The following is a 16,388-nucleotide window of genomic DNA, read 5'->3' as shown; positions in this document are numbered from 1 at the left end:
CTAGAATAAACTTTCCAAATAGTGGATCGTTGTGGCCTAGGTGGTCTTAATGCTTATCAGTTATATTGCCACAACATAGTTGTGAATAATGGTCATACTATTGAATATAATACCAAACAAAACGAAGGTAAAAACATTGTAAAGCACCCAAAACAAGAAAGTATACCATTTTACATTGAACAAGCTATGTTAAACTCCAAAATAACACTAACATTTCAAAATATAGTGACAAAAATAAACTAATGAAGAAAACTATAGAACAATGAATCATACTAAAATTGTTACAAAATTGAGGAAGTACAAACTTATGGGAACAAATAGAAGGGATTATTTCAAGAGTAATGAGTGATTTCAAAATCAAAACGGGATATAAGTAGACTTACAGAATCTCTTCCCAAAGCAGCATAGTGTTGTAAGCCATTACAGGAACCATCCTAAAATTCATCAAAGTAGTGTTGTTAGCAATTTTTTAAAAAAGATACCAGTAAAAGTGATAGGAGACCAGTGTTTAAGAGAGTGTATGTAAGGGCTATCAGTGGACATACAACTATTACCTAATAGTTTATAAATAGGAGGATAAAGGATGGTAGTTGGAAGTTAGAATTGATTCACAAGTTTTAAGAAGAGATCTCTAGAATACCTTATTGTATGTGTAGGTAACATTGACCAATAGACATTTGATGAAAATGTAGGCTCATTTCCTAGTTATTTTCTTCAAAATCTTCCATTCTGCCAATTGAATCCTATCAATCGGTATCCAAGAAGAACAATCCAACAATTTTTTTTATGGTTTGCAAGAACTGAAGATCTAGAGAGAATTTTGTAAAGCGGAGGAATGGACACAAGTACCACTTCAACAAATGGGTAATCGATAAGGGAGTTCTAATCTTGGGGTGAATCGAAATGGGAACTTTAAAATGGGAGGAGAAATGTACAGGCAAAATCAAAACCAGGGAAGCAGCAGTTCATTGAATCCCAAAACAGGAGATTTGGCAACTGAGGAATGACTTAGGAAGGCAGAACTATCCCGTTCTGAAGGAGATGAAGCACCAGGTTGGATAGGGAGAATTAAAAGGTATTTTTGCTTAATGAACCTTAATAAAGAAGAATAGATGCATGCAGTCTAGGTAACCATGGAGGGGAGGCACTTTCCTAGTTACAGTGGTGGGAATCTAGCACAAAGAATCTTAATTGAGGGAGTTTGGAGAAGCAATCATGAAAAGATTTCAGCCCATAATGGTAGAAAACTCGTTCAAATTTTACTTAGAATTAAAATCTAAGATTTAAGTGAGCCCATCAAGGATCTGTAAGCCCTATTCATTGAATGAGACGATGATCTTTGCACTTTTGATTCATGACCATGCTTATATTGTTGAAAGAAGAAGCAACAATCACCAATCTCAGGCATTATAGATATCCTCATTTTCAATAATCTGAAATTGAGAAGCTAGTAATTGATAGTAGTAAAGAAGAAGGATGAAAGTTGGCATTTTTGTGTGGAATATAAATAAAGCATTAAACAAGGTAACAATTCCTAATAAATTTCCTATCCCATCTAATTGATGAATTCTTGAATATGTGGGGTGCAGTAATTTTTATCAAGTTGGATCTTAATTACGACAAAATTAGAATGAAGGAGGAGGATATACCTAAAACAACTTTTAGGATGAATGACAATCACTACGAGTATTTGATAATGCATTTTGGCCTAACTAATGCACCTTTTACATTCCAAGCTTTGATGAATGATATTAAACCATACTTAGGAAATTTATGTCAGAATTTTTTAATGATATACTAAAATATAACAAAGATGAGGAAAGTCATGTGACACAATTAAGGAAGGTCTTTCAATTATTACAGAAGAATGAATTGGGGGTAAATAAAAGGAGGTGTGATTTTGGGGTATCAGCTGATCCAAAGAAATTGAAAGAAATGCTAAATTAGGCAATTCCAAAGGTACTAAAAGGGCTGATGATATTATTAGGAATGCACGCTACTATAGGTGCTTTGTAAAAGAGCATGGGGCGATTGCATGGCCTCTTACGGAACTACTCAAGAAAGACCACTTTCTTTGGTCTGATGAGGCTGAAAATGCTTTCAATTAGCTCAAAGTATACAATGGCTTCACCGTTTTGGCTGCCAGATTTCTCCAAACCACTTACTGTTGAAACTAACACTTCAAGTACGAGAGTGAGGGAAGTGTTGTTAAACTAAGGAAGACCAGTTTCCTTTTTCATCCAACCACTATCTCCAAGGGTCCAATAAAAATCTGCTTACGAAAGACAGTTATTGGCCATTGTGATGGCAGTGCAGAAAAAGGGACATTATCTTCTTGGTCAGCATTTTACCATAAAAATAGAACAGAGAGCTTGAAATTTTTTGTTGACTAAAGGGTTATTGGGGAGGATCAATTTGAATGAACTTCCAAATTTCTCGCTTTTGACTTTGAAGTACAGTACAAACTGGGAAGTTTAAATAGAGCAGTCAATGTTCTCTCCAAGCATATGATGTATCATCTTTATCAGGGTTAAATTTGGCTGAATGAGAGGTGTGGGAGAAGGAAATTGAAGCAGATGAAGGAACGAGACTGATTATACAAGTCACATTGTGGACACAGCCCCTTGCCAATTTCTCCTCTAAAAAAGGATTGTTATTCCACAAAGATCAATTGGTGTTGCCTGAAAATTTTTCCAGGCATCCTACCATTTTATCAAAATTTCACTCATCACCCCAATTGGCATTCAGGTTTTGTTAGAACCTACAAGCAAATTTCAATACTTTTTTATTAGGAAGGTACCAAGACTGACATCAAGCATTTTATAGGCAAGTGCAATACTTGACAAAACAAATCATACTGTCCTTTTATCAAAATATTAAACCGAAAGCTGGACACATGACAATGATTTTCCAATATGAAGAGCCTACCATCGTTGTAGAATTTCTTTTTATCTATTCTGACTTTTCTTATGGTTGTATGTTACTATTTAGATACCATAATTTCTATTAATGATCTGGCAGAAATTTTCTACGTATCATAAGCCCACAGGGGTGCTTGGAGTTGGTTTGATCACTTATAAAAAAGTAGTCTACAAAGTTAAAACATCTTATCTAAGGCTTCCAATGAAATACCTGATGAATAGGCAGGTGTGAAAGAACAGAATTTGGTGACGAGCTTCTTAAGCCTTCTGACAGATTAATACAAGCAGCAAGGCACTGGAAAGGATCCTCGGCACCTAACCACCACCGATTTCCATTAATAGGGTTATCAGCAGAGTCAAATATATCATGGAGATGATTCTCTACAAAAGCCAGCCGTTCATCATAAGACAGCTTTTCAATACCACCAGCATATAAATTTGCCAAGTGTATTTTTAGCCAGTGTAGTCCAGACTTTCCTAATGGGCGCCCTTCAGCAAACTCAAGCAATCCTCGACATAGATCACAACTTAAATGGTTCAAATGAGAGTGCATGGGATATGCTCTACCACGGAAGTCAATATTGTGGGGATAATAAAAGCCTTCCTCCTCTTTCATTTTCTGAGCCACCTGTTTCAGATGATATTGTAATTATTATTCAGTAAGTGAAACATGGAATAGAAAATAATTATTGAAAATTTAGTTGAGATTATGAAACTCATGATCAAATGGAACCAACATTCTAGTATGGAAGATCAAGACAAGACCATAGGTCACTGATGTAACATATAAAACTGGAATTTTCAATTCTTCAAATCATAAAATAGAGAAGTACTGATAATTGGAGAGGTCTTACAGAAAGCTTGAGTTCCGTGTCACATCTTAGAGAATGTCTCTCTAGATTAATTTTCTCTGCCTTCTTTACACTCCACTTCCATTCCTGAATTTGTTTTAATTCCTCCAAACGTGGCTTCTCTGGTATAGGAACCTACAAGTCAATTTAAAATATATACATATATATATATATATATAGGTTAGACAAATTACATAGAATAGGAATGCTGAAAACTCGTCATACTTCAAGCATTTGGTGAAAAAGGGAGGAAACATACAGGTGAATATATTTAATTAGTTTATGTTAAACGTCCTTTCATTTATTTATCTTTTCCGTCTAATTTTTAAAATAAATTGAAAAACAGAAAAAATACCTATAAAGACATCTCTAAAAACAGAAATACATACTGTTTATGCTTACATCTTTCCGATCTATCAAACCTGCAATGTTACCTCCTGCAGCCCAGAGGTACTCCACAACACCAAGTACTCTTCCATTTACTCGCCATTTGGTGTTGCCAAGTGTATCCAGGGCCTACAAAAATTTGTCATTAAAAAAAATAAATAGGTTAAGCTTATACACCAGGAGCATGGTACCAAAATAAGACTAAAGAAGAAAGTGTTGAAAAGAATTGTGCCTTTGTACAAGGAAAATTAAAAAGAATGATACCCAAATAAGATTTTAAGATATAAATTAACTGCTCAATCCAAAGCACCTTTAAACGTAGGAGACTACAAAAATTGAAAGTTAAAGGAAATTAACAATAGTATTTCATAAAAAAATTGGAACCGCTCATTTGGAATATTGCCATGTTACTTTTATAAAAAGAAAATGTTATCTAAATGTTGTGTCAAATGTGAACCATAGTATGTATTATGCCAATTTATAGAATAAAATTCAATGGGAAGGAGGGTAGTCTAAAAAAAAGGTGAGTTTAGAAGTAATATACACTTGAAGTTGAGGATAAAAACAATGGTAGCCCTTAGGCACGGGTAACCAAGAAAAATACACTTCAGATATTTGGCAGAAAGTTCATCTTTACCTCGACTAAGGTCATGGAAACATGTGCAACCAAAGATATGAAGAGATATAGAGTAAAGACCTCTAGTTGAATATAAGAGAGAATGCATAACCTAATTATTAAGGGTAAAGGAAAGCATGCAGTAAATAACAGGTTATGAGAATCACATCACCCTAGAAGCAAAGATGAACATTGTGGCAACGAAAGATATGGGCAATTTCAACCGAGTGTCAATTCCTTCTTTCGATGACACCATTCTGTTGTGTTATGTGAGAACAAGATGTTTGATGAAGAATACTCTGATACTCAAAATAGACTGAAACTAGCAAGACATATTCACAAGCATTGTGAATGCATAAAATTTTAATAGAATTGCCAAATTGATTTTGAATTTCAATTGAGAAACTTTGGAATTCAGAAAAATCATCAAAACGATTTTTCACTAAGAATAACCTGTACATCAAGAAAAATCATCAATAAAAGTAATAAAAACCCTAAGTTGAAATAACACAACTACGACCCAAATATCTTAATGAACCAAGACAAAAGGAAAGGAAACAATTTTATTAACTTGAGCATCATAGGTATGATGAGTGTGTTTTCCTAACTGGCAAACTTGCATTGAAAGATTGAATTGTGAGAAAAACTTACAACCATAAGATAAATTTTGGTAATACTAGGATGGCCTAAGTGTCTATGCTCAAGAGATTGAGACACAATAGAAATACAAGAAATTGATTGTGACAGATAGTATAATCCTCAAGACTCATGTCGTACTCTAGTTATGTGTCCAGTATGCTAATCCTAAACAAGAACAAAAACAAAGTGAACAAATAAATTTTGGGTGCTATTGAGCTTACTTATGGAGATTAAATCAAAAGGATGCCTAGGAATATAAAGCTCAAAATCATGGAAGTGGTTGTGTTCAACCAATGTTATGATTTTATTTGAGTCTTCTACCATGGTAGCAACAGGTAAAGAATCCAAATAAGATAGATCATAGAAAAGGGAATTGTTACCAAACATACGATCAAATGCATTAGAGTCAAGCATCTAAGGTCCAAGGGAGGAAGACTAAGAAACAAAGGCTACAGGATTACTAGATTGAGCAACTGTGGCAACAGGTTGTCTATGTTACATGGCTGCCTTGTATTGGAGATACTCATGGTAAGCATCAACAAAAATTGAGAGACCACCAAATGCTCCTGGATAAATGACTTGAGAAAAATTAGTGATCTTGAGTTGATGTCATGCCTTTGTATGTCAGTCTACCTCAATATGGCCATATAATTGACAAAAGTTGCAATGACAATGTCGGCCACAATTTCCACTTCGTCCACCTGGTAGGTAAAGTGGGAGTAAAAGGCAAACGAATTGAAAGTTCAAGAGATTGCCCAAACATGTGAGAAACTGCTAAGCGAACTAATTGTTGACTAACATTATCATAAGATGGAACAACAATGTAAGATAATATTTGATTGTAAACAAAATCAAATTCAAGAGGAAGTTCAACAATAGACCGAACTATAAAAAATTTCCACGATGTTGAGATGTTTGCCGCATCATTAGTGAAAGGAATCACTAGATCAAAATCAGAAATTAATCAATGGAGCTTACCAAGAAAGCTTGTATATCATGGTTTTCCAGCTTTATAGAAACAAGGTTGGAGATAACGTTGTTAGTCGATAGCATCATTGGAGTAAACTCTCTTGGCTTTATTCCAGACATCATAATAGATAGTAAAATCTTGGTTTTGGGCTGCAATTTAACATCAATGGAGAGCTAGAGAACACTACACAGAGTTACCCAAAGCTACCACCTAATTTGTTTAGTGATAGGAATATCTTTGGCCTGTTTGGTCAAGTGGTTGTCATGACCTTGACCCAAGAACCACAACTTGACAGCAGCAGCCCAAGAGCTGCAGTTGCTTATCCTGGTCATTTTTTCACATGGAATCAGCAAAACAATGGTAAAAGACACTGCAAAACGGTTCTTTAAAGGGAACTGTTGGAAGTCATGGGAACGAACCTAAAAGGGACACCTAAGTGTGACTAGGTATGAGGAAGGAGGCAGAAGGCGTATAGTATATTACAGGCACGTGCAACACACGCCTGGAAGAAGCTGCTTGTGTGGGTATGTGAGACACTGGAATGGAGTGATGAAAAAAGCTCGGTGGCTGCCAACGGAGGGTGATTCTGGTTGCTAATAGTCACCAAAGGAAAATAACACTAGGTGATGGAGGGAAAGGGCACACAGTGGCTGTGGGTAGAGTTCACCCAAGAAAAAAGAAAAGAAAAGAAAAAATAGGAGCCTTTGATAAGTCAATATTTTATTGATTTCACTTAGTTTATTGTACCAGATTTAATCAGGGAATTGTGCTTAAATGTCCGGTATTTTTTTCGTTTTTGCTAATTGTGCTTAATTTGACCAAAAATTCTTATTTTAATTAATTTGAATTATTTGAGCTAATTATTTTCATTATTAATTGTAGGAAAATTATTGGATAATATTTGGGACATTTTGGAGGTCAAAAGAAAATGTGACATCAATTTTGTTTAAACTAAAAAGCAAAGAGGAGGTGGAGATTAAATTATATCTTGGACTTCACACACGGACTAGGCACTTGGCTATTGGTCCAGCAGCATGGATTTGAGCAGGTGTGTTTGGAGAGAATGGGAGGTGCAGCAAAAGGAGACAGCAGGCCTTCCAGTGGAGTCCAGCAGAGCGTCCAACATGTTTCTTCATGGTCCAACAGCCACGTTGAGGAGAGAATTCCACGGTCCAGCAACACAGCAGCACGGAAGGAAGCAGCAGTTGCCACCTAAGGAGGAAGTAATCTTTCATTTAAGGCCTTCACACGTCCAGCAAGAAGCACACGAACGGCCCACAAATTGAAGTTTTGGTTTCTTTATTGCCTTCAAGTAGGAGCAGCTTTGGATATACACGTTTTGAAGAGGAACTCACGTGTCCAGCTGGCTGGGAAAGAGAATGCCACGGCCCACAATGGCAGCACATCCAACAGCCCAGCAGAGTGGAAGGCAGCGTCCACGCTGGATCAGTTGAAGAAAAGCAATGGAAGGTAGCATCCAGCAAAGGGCTACACCACGAAACTTCATTTTCTGCTTGGAGAAGCGTTGACAGCAGCTTGGTCCAGTAGAAGCCTTCAAGTTCAGCAGCTTGGAGGGAGCGTCCAGCTTTCCAGGAGCATCTCGGTCCAATCCAAGCAGCTCCCGGCCCAACACAACAACAAGAAGCAGCAGTCCAGCAGCTTGGCACAAGGGGCCCACGGACAGATTAATCTGGAGCAGCAAGCTTGGGGTGTGCACGGTGGAGAAGCAAGTCCAGCAACACACGTAAGGGCTGGACAGATGGCACATGAGGGTTTAAAAAACCTGTGGAGTTGAAAGAAAAAAAGGGAGTTGGACGTGTGAGGCATCCAGCCGCCACCTAGAGTTTTTTTTGGTTTTCTTTGCTTTGAAGAGGGGAGCAGTACGTTGAGAGAATGGAGGGTTACGGTTGAGCTGGAAGAGTTGAGCTGACACATGGAGAAAGGAACGTGAAAGAGGGGAAGTTCACTCATTTTGTTCTATTCCATGAACGTGTTTTCACTTCTTATAGTAGCTTGAATGTTGTTCTATTTCTCTTCTTGAGCTGCTGGAATGTACTGTTATTTTATTAGCACATCACTGAAATTTTACTAGCATTGGCTTATCTTTGCAATTCAAGTTCTTTACTCAGCTGAATGAGAATCTTATTTCCGCATACTTAGTGTTGAATCTTATTGTCAGGAGCTTGGTTTTTCTTTGAGCAACTTAATTAAATGAGAAGAGAATTTGGTTTTGGCTTCTTTTCTTTACGTGAAGGATAAGAGTTGGTAGAATACTTTAGCACTTGATTTTAAATTGTAGTTTAATCATAGGAGAAGTAAGTATGTTTACTTGTGGAGAGGATGAGAGGCCACGGTTTTTTTTTGTTTGAAGAACCTATTTCCTTTTGTTTTATTTTATTTTATTTTTTTCTTTTGAATGAAATACATGGAAGCTCAACATATTATGGTATTTAGGAATTTTTAGAAATAATTTCACTTTCAAAATTTAATTTCCGTAATTGTGCGTCTCTGCAATTTACTGTTCCGCATTTTATTTTCACTGTGATTTCGATTTTTACTGTTTAATTTCGTTTTTACTATTTACTGTTTTATTTTTAAGGTTTGTTAATTTACTACTTTCAACATTTACATTTTCCTGCACAAAAACAACCATCAAATCCCCCCATTACGTGTTTGATCTGAGACTGAACCCAAATTGGTCCTTGAGAGACGACCTAGGAGTCACTTCCTAGTAACTATACTGCATTCTTTTATGCACAACTTTTGTGGGAGGTGCGACCCTCTCATCAGCTTTCTGCAGATCAAAAACCTAAACTACTGGGTACCACAATATTAAAAAAATGTTATGAGTGTTGTGTGACAAATGCAAACAACATGGTATGTATTTATATCAATTTAAAAAATGAAATACAATAAATTCTTACATGATAATCAGGAATCAATGATTAATTTCCTATAATTTGTAACAGCTAATGCCTAATTACCTTCTAAGAACTTTCATGGTAATGAAAAAGGGAAATAAAAATTTATATAAAGTACCTCAAAAACTTTTCGCAATTGTTTCCTCCCAACATTCTTCATTACATCTTGCTGCTTCTTGGATCCATGAGTGCGCATGATATAAGATGTCAAGAACAAATAGCCACCATTTTCATACCTGGAAAGACTGTGGTCAGATACTAGACATGCAGTCTTATGAAAGGAGAGAGAAGCGCCTAAGAATTTAAGGTTGTAAAGATGATGTAAAATTGCTTCTAAAAAGAAATGGCTATAAGTTGTTAAGTTCGCTGTTCAACTCAAATTTGTTATTCTCAATTGAGACCTAATGAAAAGATTAAAAAATACACATATTTTTAATGGATTAAACCATACAAAGGATGAGTGAATATATAGATACAAGAACCCAAAAATAAGGGGGGAATGAAATAAATCTATCCTAATTAAAATTGTACAACGAATTTCCTATAAATAGGCTAATTTCATAAATACAAATCAAATTATAATCTCAAATACTTCCTATGAAAACATAATATCTAATGTGGACCATCTGTGTTACATATAAAAGAAGAGGAAGTAAAATGTTTGAAGCAAGAAGCAAAAGCCATAGAAGTTTTGAAGATAGTTTTTGCTCTTCGTAAGTTCCAAACATTGAAGATGGCAAGCTAGCCCAGGACCTAGATGATAGTGATTAGAGAGTAAATCCTAAAATCCTGGAAAACAAGATTCTATTATACAATTGATTAGAATCTTGAATTAATTGATTATGTAATGTAATCTTGAATTTCAAGGAAAACATGCTGCTTGGAATGATAGATTACAAAACAATCATAAACAGTTACAAGCAAGAAAATCAGTTACAAAGGTAAAACCATGAACAATGGTAATCAATTGCATAAGGTAAAACGTAACTCAGTTAAGTATATGAGCTCTAAGTTGTAATTGGTTACAAGCGAGATAATTTCACACAAGGAAAATATTTTTAAGTCAGAATTAAGGTGTTCTCTATTGTAATTGATTACATAATCTTAGAATAGTTTCTGGAAAACCGGTATGAACATTAAGAACAATGTAACCAATTACATCTGTCAACGTATGATCTCATAAATAAATGTTAGTTCTACCACACATGATACACAAGTCGATCCATAATTACACCTGGAAAAGAGAGATAGAATGTTTGGAGAGATTAGATAGATGTGCATGCTTCTGTAGATTTAATCCTTCCTATTTTTACTTACAAATTTGTGTAAAGAGTTGGGAGCCGAATTTTGTGTTCCAGCTAAGTGGATTGTGTTCTTGAGATAGGTAGTCTCAAGGGGTACTAGATAAGGTGTCTAAGTGATTTGGTTGGAGTGGATCAGGTTGTGACAACTGTACACATAATATTAATTATAGTGGAATCCTACAATCAAGTGTTGATTGTTCAAGACTGGTGTAGTTTAAGAGTTGAAATTGAATCAGTATAAAAAGGGTTGTGTGGTCTATTTTGTCCAATATTTTTCACTTTTTTAATCTTTATTCGATTAACTGGAGATTTGCTTAAATTCTTGAAGAGATCATTAAAGGTTCCTTCACTGCTCAGTTCAAACTTGTAAATCAATTCATTTGAGAAATAAAGGACGTTTTACAAAGTTTTCCCTTTTCAAAAAGATCTAGGGGTATAAGTTTTTCAAGTTTAAAATACCACCAATTCAAATCCCATTCTTGAAGACATTTATATTCATTTACTTACACTAGATATAACAATTCCTGTCTTTTACTTAGCTACCTATAGAAGTACCACAACCAACCTAGATTTTTTGTTTGGAAATGATACAGTCCGTATTCTTTCAGTTTAGCACTCCTGTTATGATCATGGCATGTAATGACTATATGAACATAAACAACCAAATAAAAATATTGTGTAAAGGAGCACACTTAAAAATGGAGTAGTCTACTGCACTCCAAATCAGGGGAAAATGCTAGATAACTACTAAATTTTATAAAGCATGCTTGAGGGGACTATTTGAGACTATATGAAACCTTGTAAAGAGAATGTACATCCATGTGATTTCCCTGGGCAACAAAACCATTTGGCTGTTCCATTACCTCTTCTAAGTTTCCATTAATACAGGTCATTTTCGTATCTAGCTGGTACAATTATCAATGTCACATGGCTTCCATAGAAAGAAAGAAATTAATACAGGTCATTTTAGCCACATGGAGTATCATTATAGTCAAGGGCAAACATGTTGGTATAGCTTTTAGCCACCAAATGAGCTATCATCCTATCAATTACCCTGTCTAGACCAACTTTTACAACATAGACCCAGTGTCATCAAACGGTACAATCTCCAGGAGGAGAATGAATAAGGGTCCACATTTGGCTGGAGCCTAAAATTGTCATCTAATCAATCATAGTCTATTGCCAATCTGGATGCGAACGAGCAGCAGAGACTTAAGAGTAGTGACATAAGAAAGAATGAAGACACAGGTATAGTGCAGAGGAGAAAAATAGTGATAAACTAGGGAAATTATAAATAGAAGAGAAATGGATACCTTTATAAACTGGAATGCAGATCTGTTAATAACTCCAGAAAATCCATAGTAGAAGGTTGGGACAAAAGACAACTCAAGTGAGCTTTCGCAGGAGATATCTCAACAAAGACATTACACAAACGACACTCATGAGTTATCAAGGGACAAGGAGTAGGATTGCCTTTATGAATATAATGGAGTTGACCTATCCGGGACAGAAGTAGATGGACAATTGAGGTGAGTCAAAGAATAAGTAGTGCTTGAGAAGCAGGAAAGGAATACCTTCAAAGAAATTGATAATTTCTAACGTGTAAAAATGATGTGCAGAAGGACAGTGACATTGATACCTCTAAACTCTAGAATAGTCAAGGAAAACATGTTTCACAACACAAGCAAAATAGTTTGTCAAGTCTTGGACTAAGATCAAGAACAGAGCAAGTGGAGCCAAAATCCTGAGGAGGAATACAAACCATGGATTCATCAGAAAACAATACAGAATGAGGCACCTTGTCTTGATTAGTGGAAGATAGCATTTCACTTATAAAAAGTGAAATAAGGACAATATTTCCCCAAAACTTCAAAGGCGAAATAGTACTCATAAGTAAAGTACATACAATTTCCATAATATAACTGTTTATATTAATAATACCATTTTATTGAGTATAAGGACAAAAACACAAGTATTAATCCACTATTGACCATAAAAGAAATACAAGGAGTTGAAGAATACTTTTTTTTGCATTATCACTACGTAGAATATAAATAGAACAATCAAACTAATTTAGAATTATTTTAAAGAGTTTTTTAGTTACACCATATAATTTTGATAAAAATCCACATGTATATGGAAAACTCACCAATAATGGTTACAAAAAACCCATCCTAGAACAAGTGACACAACCTTGACATCGTACGTTAGAGTGAATAACAGCAAAAGGAGCATAGTTTGTGACTAGACACTGCAAGGATACCAAGAAAAAAAAATGTTTTTCAAGCTGACAAGATTCACACTCTAAGTACTACAAATAAGATTAATGAGGAACCCTTTCTTTAAATTTTTAAGATTATGGCTCAACCAACAACAAAGAAGATTAGGAGACCTTGTACTGGTGCATGCAACCGAGGATTAAGACTGGAGGTAATAAATCCCACGTGATTCATATCATGTACCAATTGTCACCTTATATTCCTATTCTATATAAAAATAGAATCAGAAGAAAAGTTTATAAAATAATTTTGACTACGAGTTGGAGGACTGACAGAAATCAAATTAAAAACGTAATTAGAGACAAGAACATAATCAGGAGATAAAGATGGAAGAGTGACTGACCATTGCCACTAGCTTTACCTTTTGACACACCTACAAAGTAATGTGATGAGGAGTTTTAAGTTGGGATGATTTAGAGTTAAGAAAAGGATTACCAAGTACATGATTAGAAGCACAAGAATCCATAATCAAATGGTCAACAAACGAGGATTGAGAGAGACAGCATAGAATTACGAGTATAAGCCAGTGGCTAAAGATGATGCCCTGAAGTGCAAAAACTCCTTGTACTCATCATTGGATAACATATTATGCTGTGTTCTTAGGCTCAAAGTCCACCTCTCTCCAGCTTTGAGAAGGGTTTAAACATGGCAATAACTCAAGCCAAGTCTCATTAAATCTAAGGAATGCAGATATTTCAACATGAAATACTAGTATAAGCCATTCCACGTGCCATACCCTTTCCACTCTTTTGGAGGTACTAGCATTGGCATGTAAGGCATTAACATATGCTTAACCTGCACAAAACAAATGCATAGATTAATATAAAAAAAAAAAAAAAAAACAGATTAAGATAAGGTATTGTTATCCTCTCCTTTGGGAAAGAATAAGCCCTTACTAACATTAAAAGAAAACAGATTTACAAATAACAAACAGAAGAACATGTTAGAAGAAATGTGAATGTTCAATGATTTCAAAAAAAAAAAAAAGAAACTTCACGCTTTTAACTAGGACTATCAAGAAAAGATAAAGTCCTTTAAAGCACAAAAATCTCTTCACCATGAAGTTTACACAAAGCAATTAGAATCCAGGTGTTAAGGCCCTTCTGTACCTCCACCTGAATACAAGTTCTTTAGGGGAAGGAGAGTAATAAGAAGTTCAAAACCTAATTTACAGCAGGATAATGCAATACTGTTATACACAATTATTAATTTGCTTTGCTTTCACGCTCAGTAAAATGAAAACCTTTACAACTCAGTAGGACAAATTCAACTTCAAGTTATTGTTTAAACATATCAGGAGGGTGGGGGATAGATCTCTCAACTTACAGATTTATCCATCCCAGCAAGGATTAAGGGATCACATTCTATAACACCATAATTCTTCAAAAATTTTTGCCTACAAATATCAAACAGATATTCAAAATATAACAATAAAAACACACGGGTTAAATGAAGTCACTTTGATCAAATCATTAAACACCTATCTTTGGAGATATTTTGTTGTTCACACTCTAAAAGATCTATAATTGACATACACATGAAATATGAGTCCCTCTTCAAAATGTGAGATTTTTATCCTCTCATTTTCTTTAAGTAAAGAAACAATCATACTTCATCACAATACCTTATAATTTCTGCTCGTCAATGAGAATCCTAAACTAATAATTATTGATTAAAAGCATCATAATATTCAAGCAAACAGCCAATCGCTACTTCCTCTAATCTGATAGTGCAATTCAGTTACTAAGGATTAAACTATTAAACCAATCATTATATTGATTTAATTTCTTTAGAAAAGGGTGAAGCCTCACTCTGGATTCTTTGATATAACTTTAAATCTATGCCTGAATGCTGGTTGAATATCAGGTGGAGTGTCAGCAGACTGATTAACTGGAGAGTGTACAAATGCTGTTTGAATTAATAAATCTATTAATCGACTTCCCAGCTGCAGAGATTCATAGAGTGCACTTATTAGTTCCAATTAAAACAATAAAGTCAAAGATAATTACACTCAAACATTAAAACAAACCTTAGCCTGGGTATCACGCCCCCAAGGGCCACATTCGTCCTCTTTCAATAGCATCTGAACCTGTTTAAGTCTTCTTCTTTTAATCAAGCCATTTACATGTTTCCTTAATTTTTGTGTATCATTATCCGTACAGTCTTCACGAACAACCTCTGTTTTCTTACTCTTGCGTGTTCTAGTCTTTTCCAGGAAGTTATGAATCCTAACCTATAGTACAATCAATAAGATAGCCAAAACAAATATGTGATTTATAACCAAAGTGAACAAGTAGAAAGAGTGCAATTCTTATCTCACTTCGCTATTAATGCTAGATTACAGCAACAACAACCAATAAAAGTGACACGACCACAGAAGGAAACTTCAATGAAACAGAACTCCCAGTAGTACCTTCCCTCCCCCAACAGTAAAATTGGATGTGAGAATTCCTTGACAAAGAGCCCCCTGGACTAGATACAATCTAAAAGGAGTAATTAAAGGATTGAACCTCAGTCAGTATAACATATTATTAATAGAATGTTTGGATTTCTGGTGGGAAAGAGATACACATGCTTTCCTTTAGCAACCCAAACAAAGGGTTAAGTATTGGATCATCAGAACAACTCATTTCACTTTTATTCCCAATGCCAGAAACTTCAAGTGAAAACAGTAACAAAAAGTCACAAAACACACTATCAGACTAAGGGTCCAGCAAACTTTACTGAAAACGTGAGTGTAAGGTACCATGCAAAATGCAACAGCAAAAAGCAAAAGGTTGTAAACGTGCCAATTGGCCATTCGGAAGTCCCTCACCACATATCATTTCACTATTATGCCCTAACAACAATAACAAAGCCTTATTATCTCACTAGGTGACAAAACAAATCAACACACTAAAATAAACCCAAATAAATTAAATTTTAATAAGTCAAAAACAAAACTCTTTAGGGTCCCTCAAAACTTACACGTGGACCACAAAACCAGCAGAAACAAAGATCCTGTTCGGGTGGTGGTGAGCTTTTTTGGCTTTTGGATACAATGTTCAAAGCCAAAACATGTTCTGCAAAAATGATGTTGAAATGATTAAATTTTGAATGTTTATTGAAAGATCTAAGGAGTCTTCTCAAATACTATTACTTGAAAAACAGCTTCCTACAGCTTATAGTAGTACACTTAATATCCTACTAACAACACTGTCTATAATCTATAACAAGATTCTTTCTTTAACTGTACACATTTTATATTTTTATTCTAACGTTAAATATACTTTAAAATTAAAAGAAAATAAAGGAAAAAAGAAGAATGGAAATCAACTATCTAAATGATAAAAGTAACTCCACACACTTCAACATCACAACACATTACAAATCATCAAAAACATCATAACACATTACACATTTCATATTTCTATCTTACCTTTAGTTATATTTTAAAATTACAAATAAACAGAAACAAACTATTCAAATGCTACAAGTAACTCACGCACACTTCAACAGTA

The 16,388-nt window shown here is 34.9% G+C and overlaps 1 protein-coding gene across 1 annotated transcript in view; it reads right to left on the bottom strand.

Moving 5' to 3' along the window:
- The window catches only part of LOC124821594 (DNA-directed RNA polymerase 3B, chloroplastic), a 37,627-nt gene that overhangs the window by 20,140 nt on the left and 1,099 nt on the right, over positions 1–16,388 (bottom strand). Inside the window, exons 3-12 of the mRNA XM_088109349.1 lie at positions 15,856–15,950; positions 14,918–15,121; positions 14,700–14,833; positions 14,215–14,284; positions 13,625–13,683; positions 9,424–9,541; positions 4,175–4,288; positions 3,776–3,907; positions 3,133–3,549; positions 384–434 (exon numbers count right to left, since the gene is read on the bottom strand). Of these exons, the coding sequence (XP_087965475.1) occupies positions 384–434; positions 3,133–3,549; positions 3,776–3,907; positions 4,175–4,288; positions 9,424–9,541; positions 13,625–13,683; positions 14,215–14,284; positions 14,700–14,833; positions 14,918–15,121; positions 15,856–15,950 (1,394 nt within the window). The remainder of the gene's footprint in view (positions 1–383; positions 435–3,132; positions 3,550–3,775; positions 3,908–4,174; positions 4,289–9,423; positions 9,542–13,624; positions 13,684–14,214; positions 14,285–14,699; positions 14,834–14,917; positions 15,122–15,855; positions 15,951–16,388) is intronic.

Source organism: Vigna umbellata, chromosome 1, assembly GCF_029865625.1.
Source record: "Vigna umbellata cultivar VRB3 chromosome 1, Vumbellata_1.0, whole genome shotgun sequence".
NCBI lineage: Eukaryota > Viridiplantae > Streptophyta > Magnoliopsida > Fabales > Fabaceae > Vigna > Vigna umbellata.
This window is presented reverse-complemented; position numbering and strand designations above follow the sequence as displayed.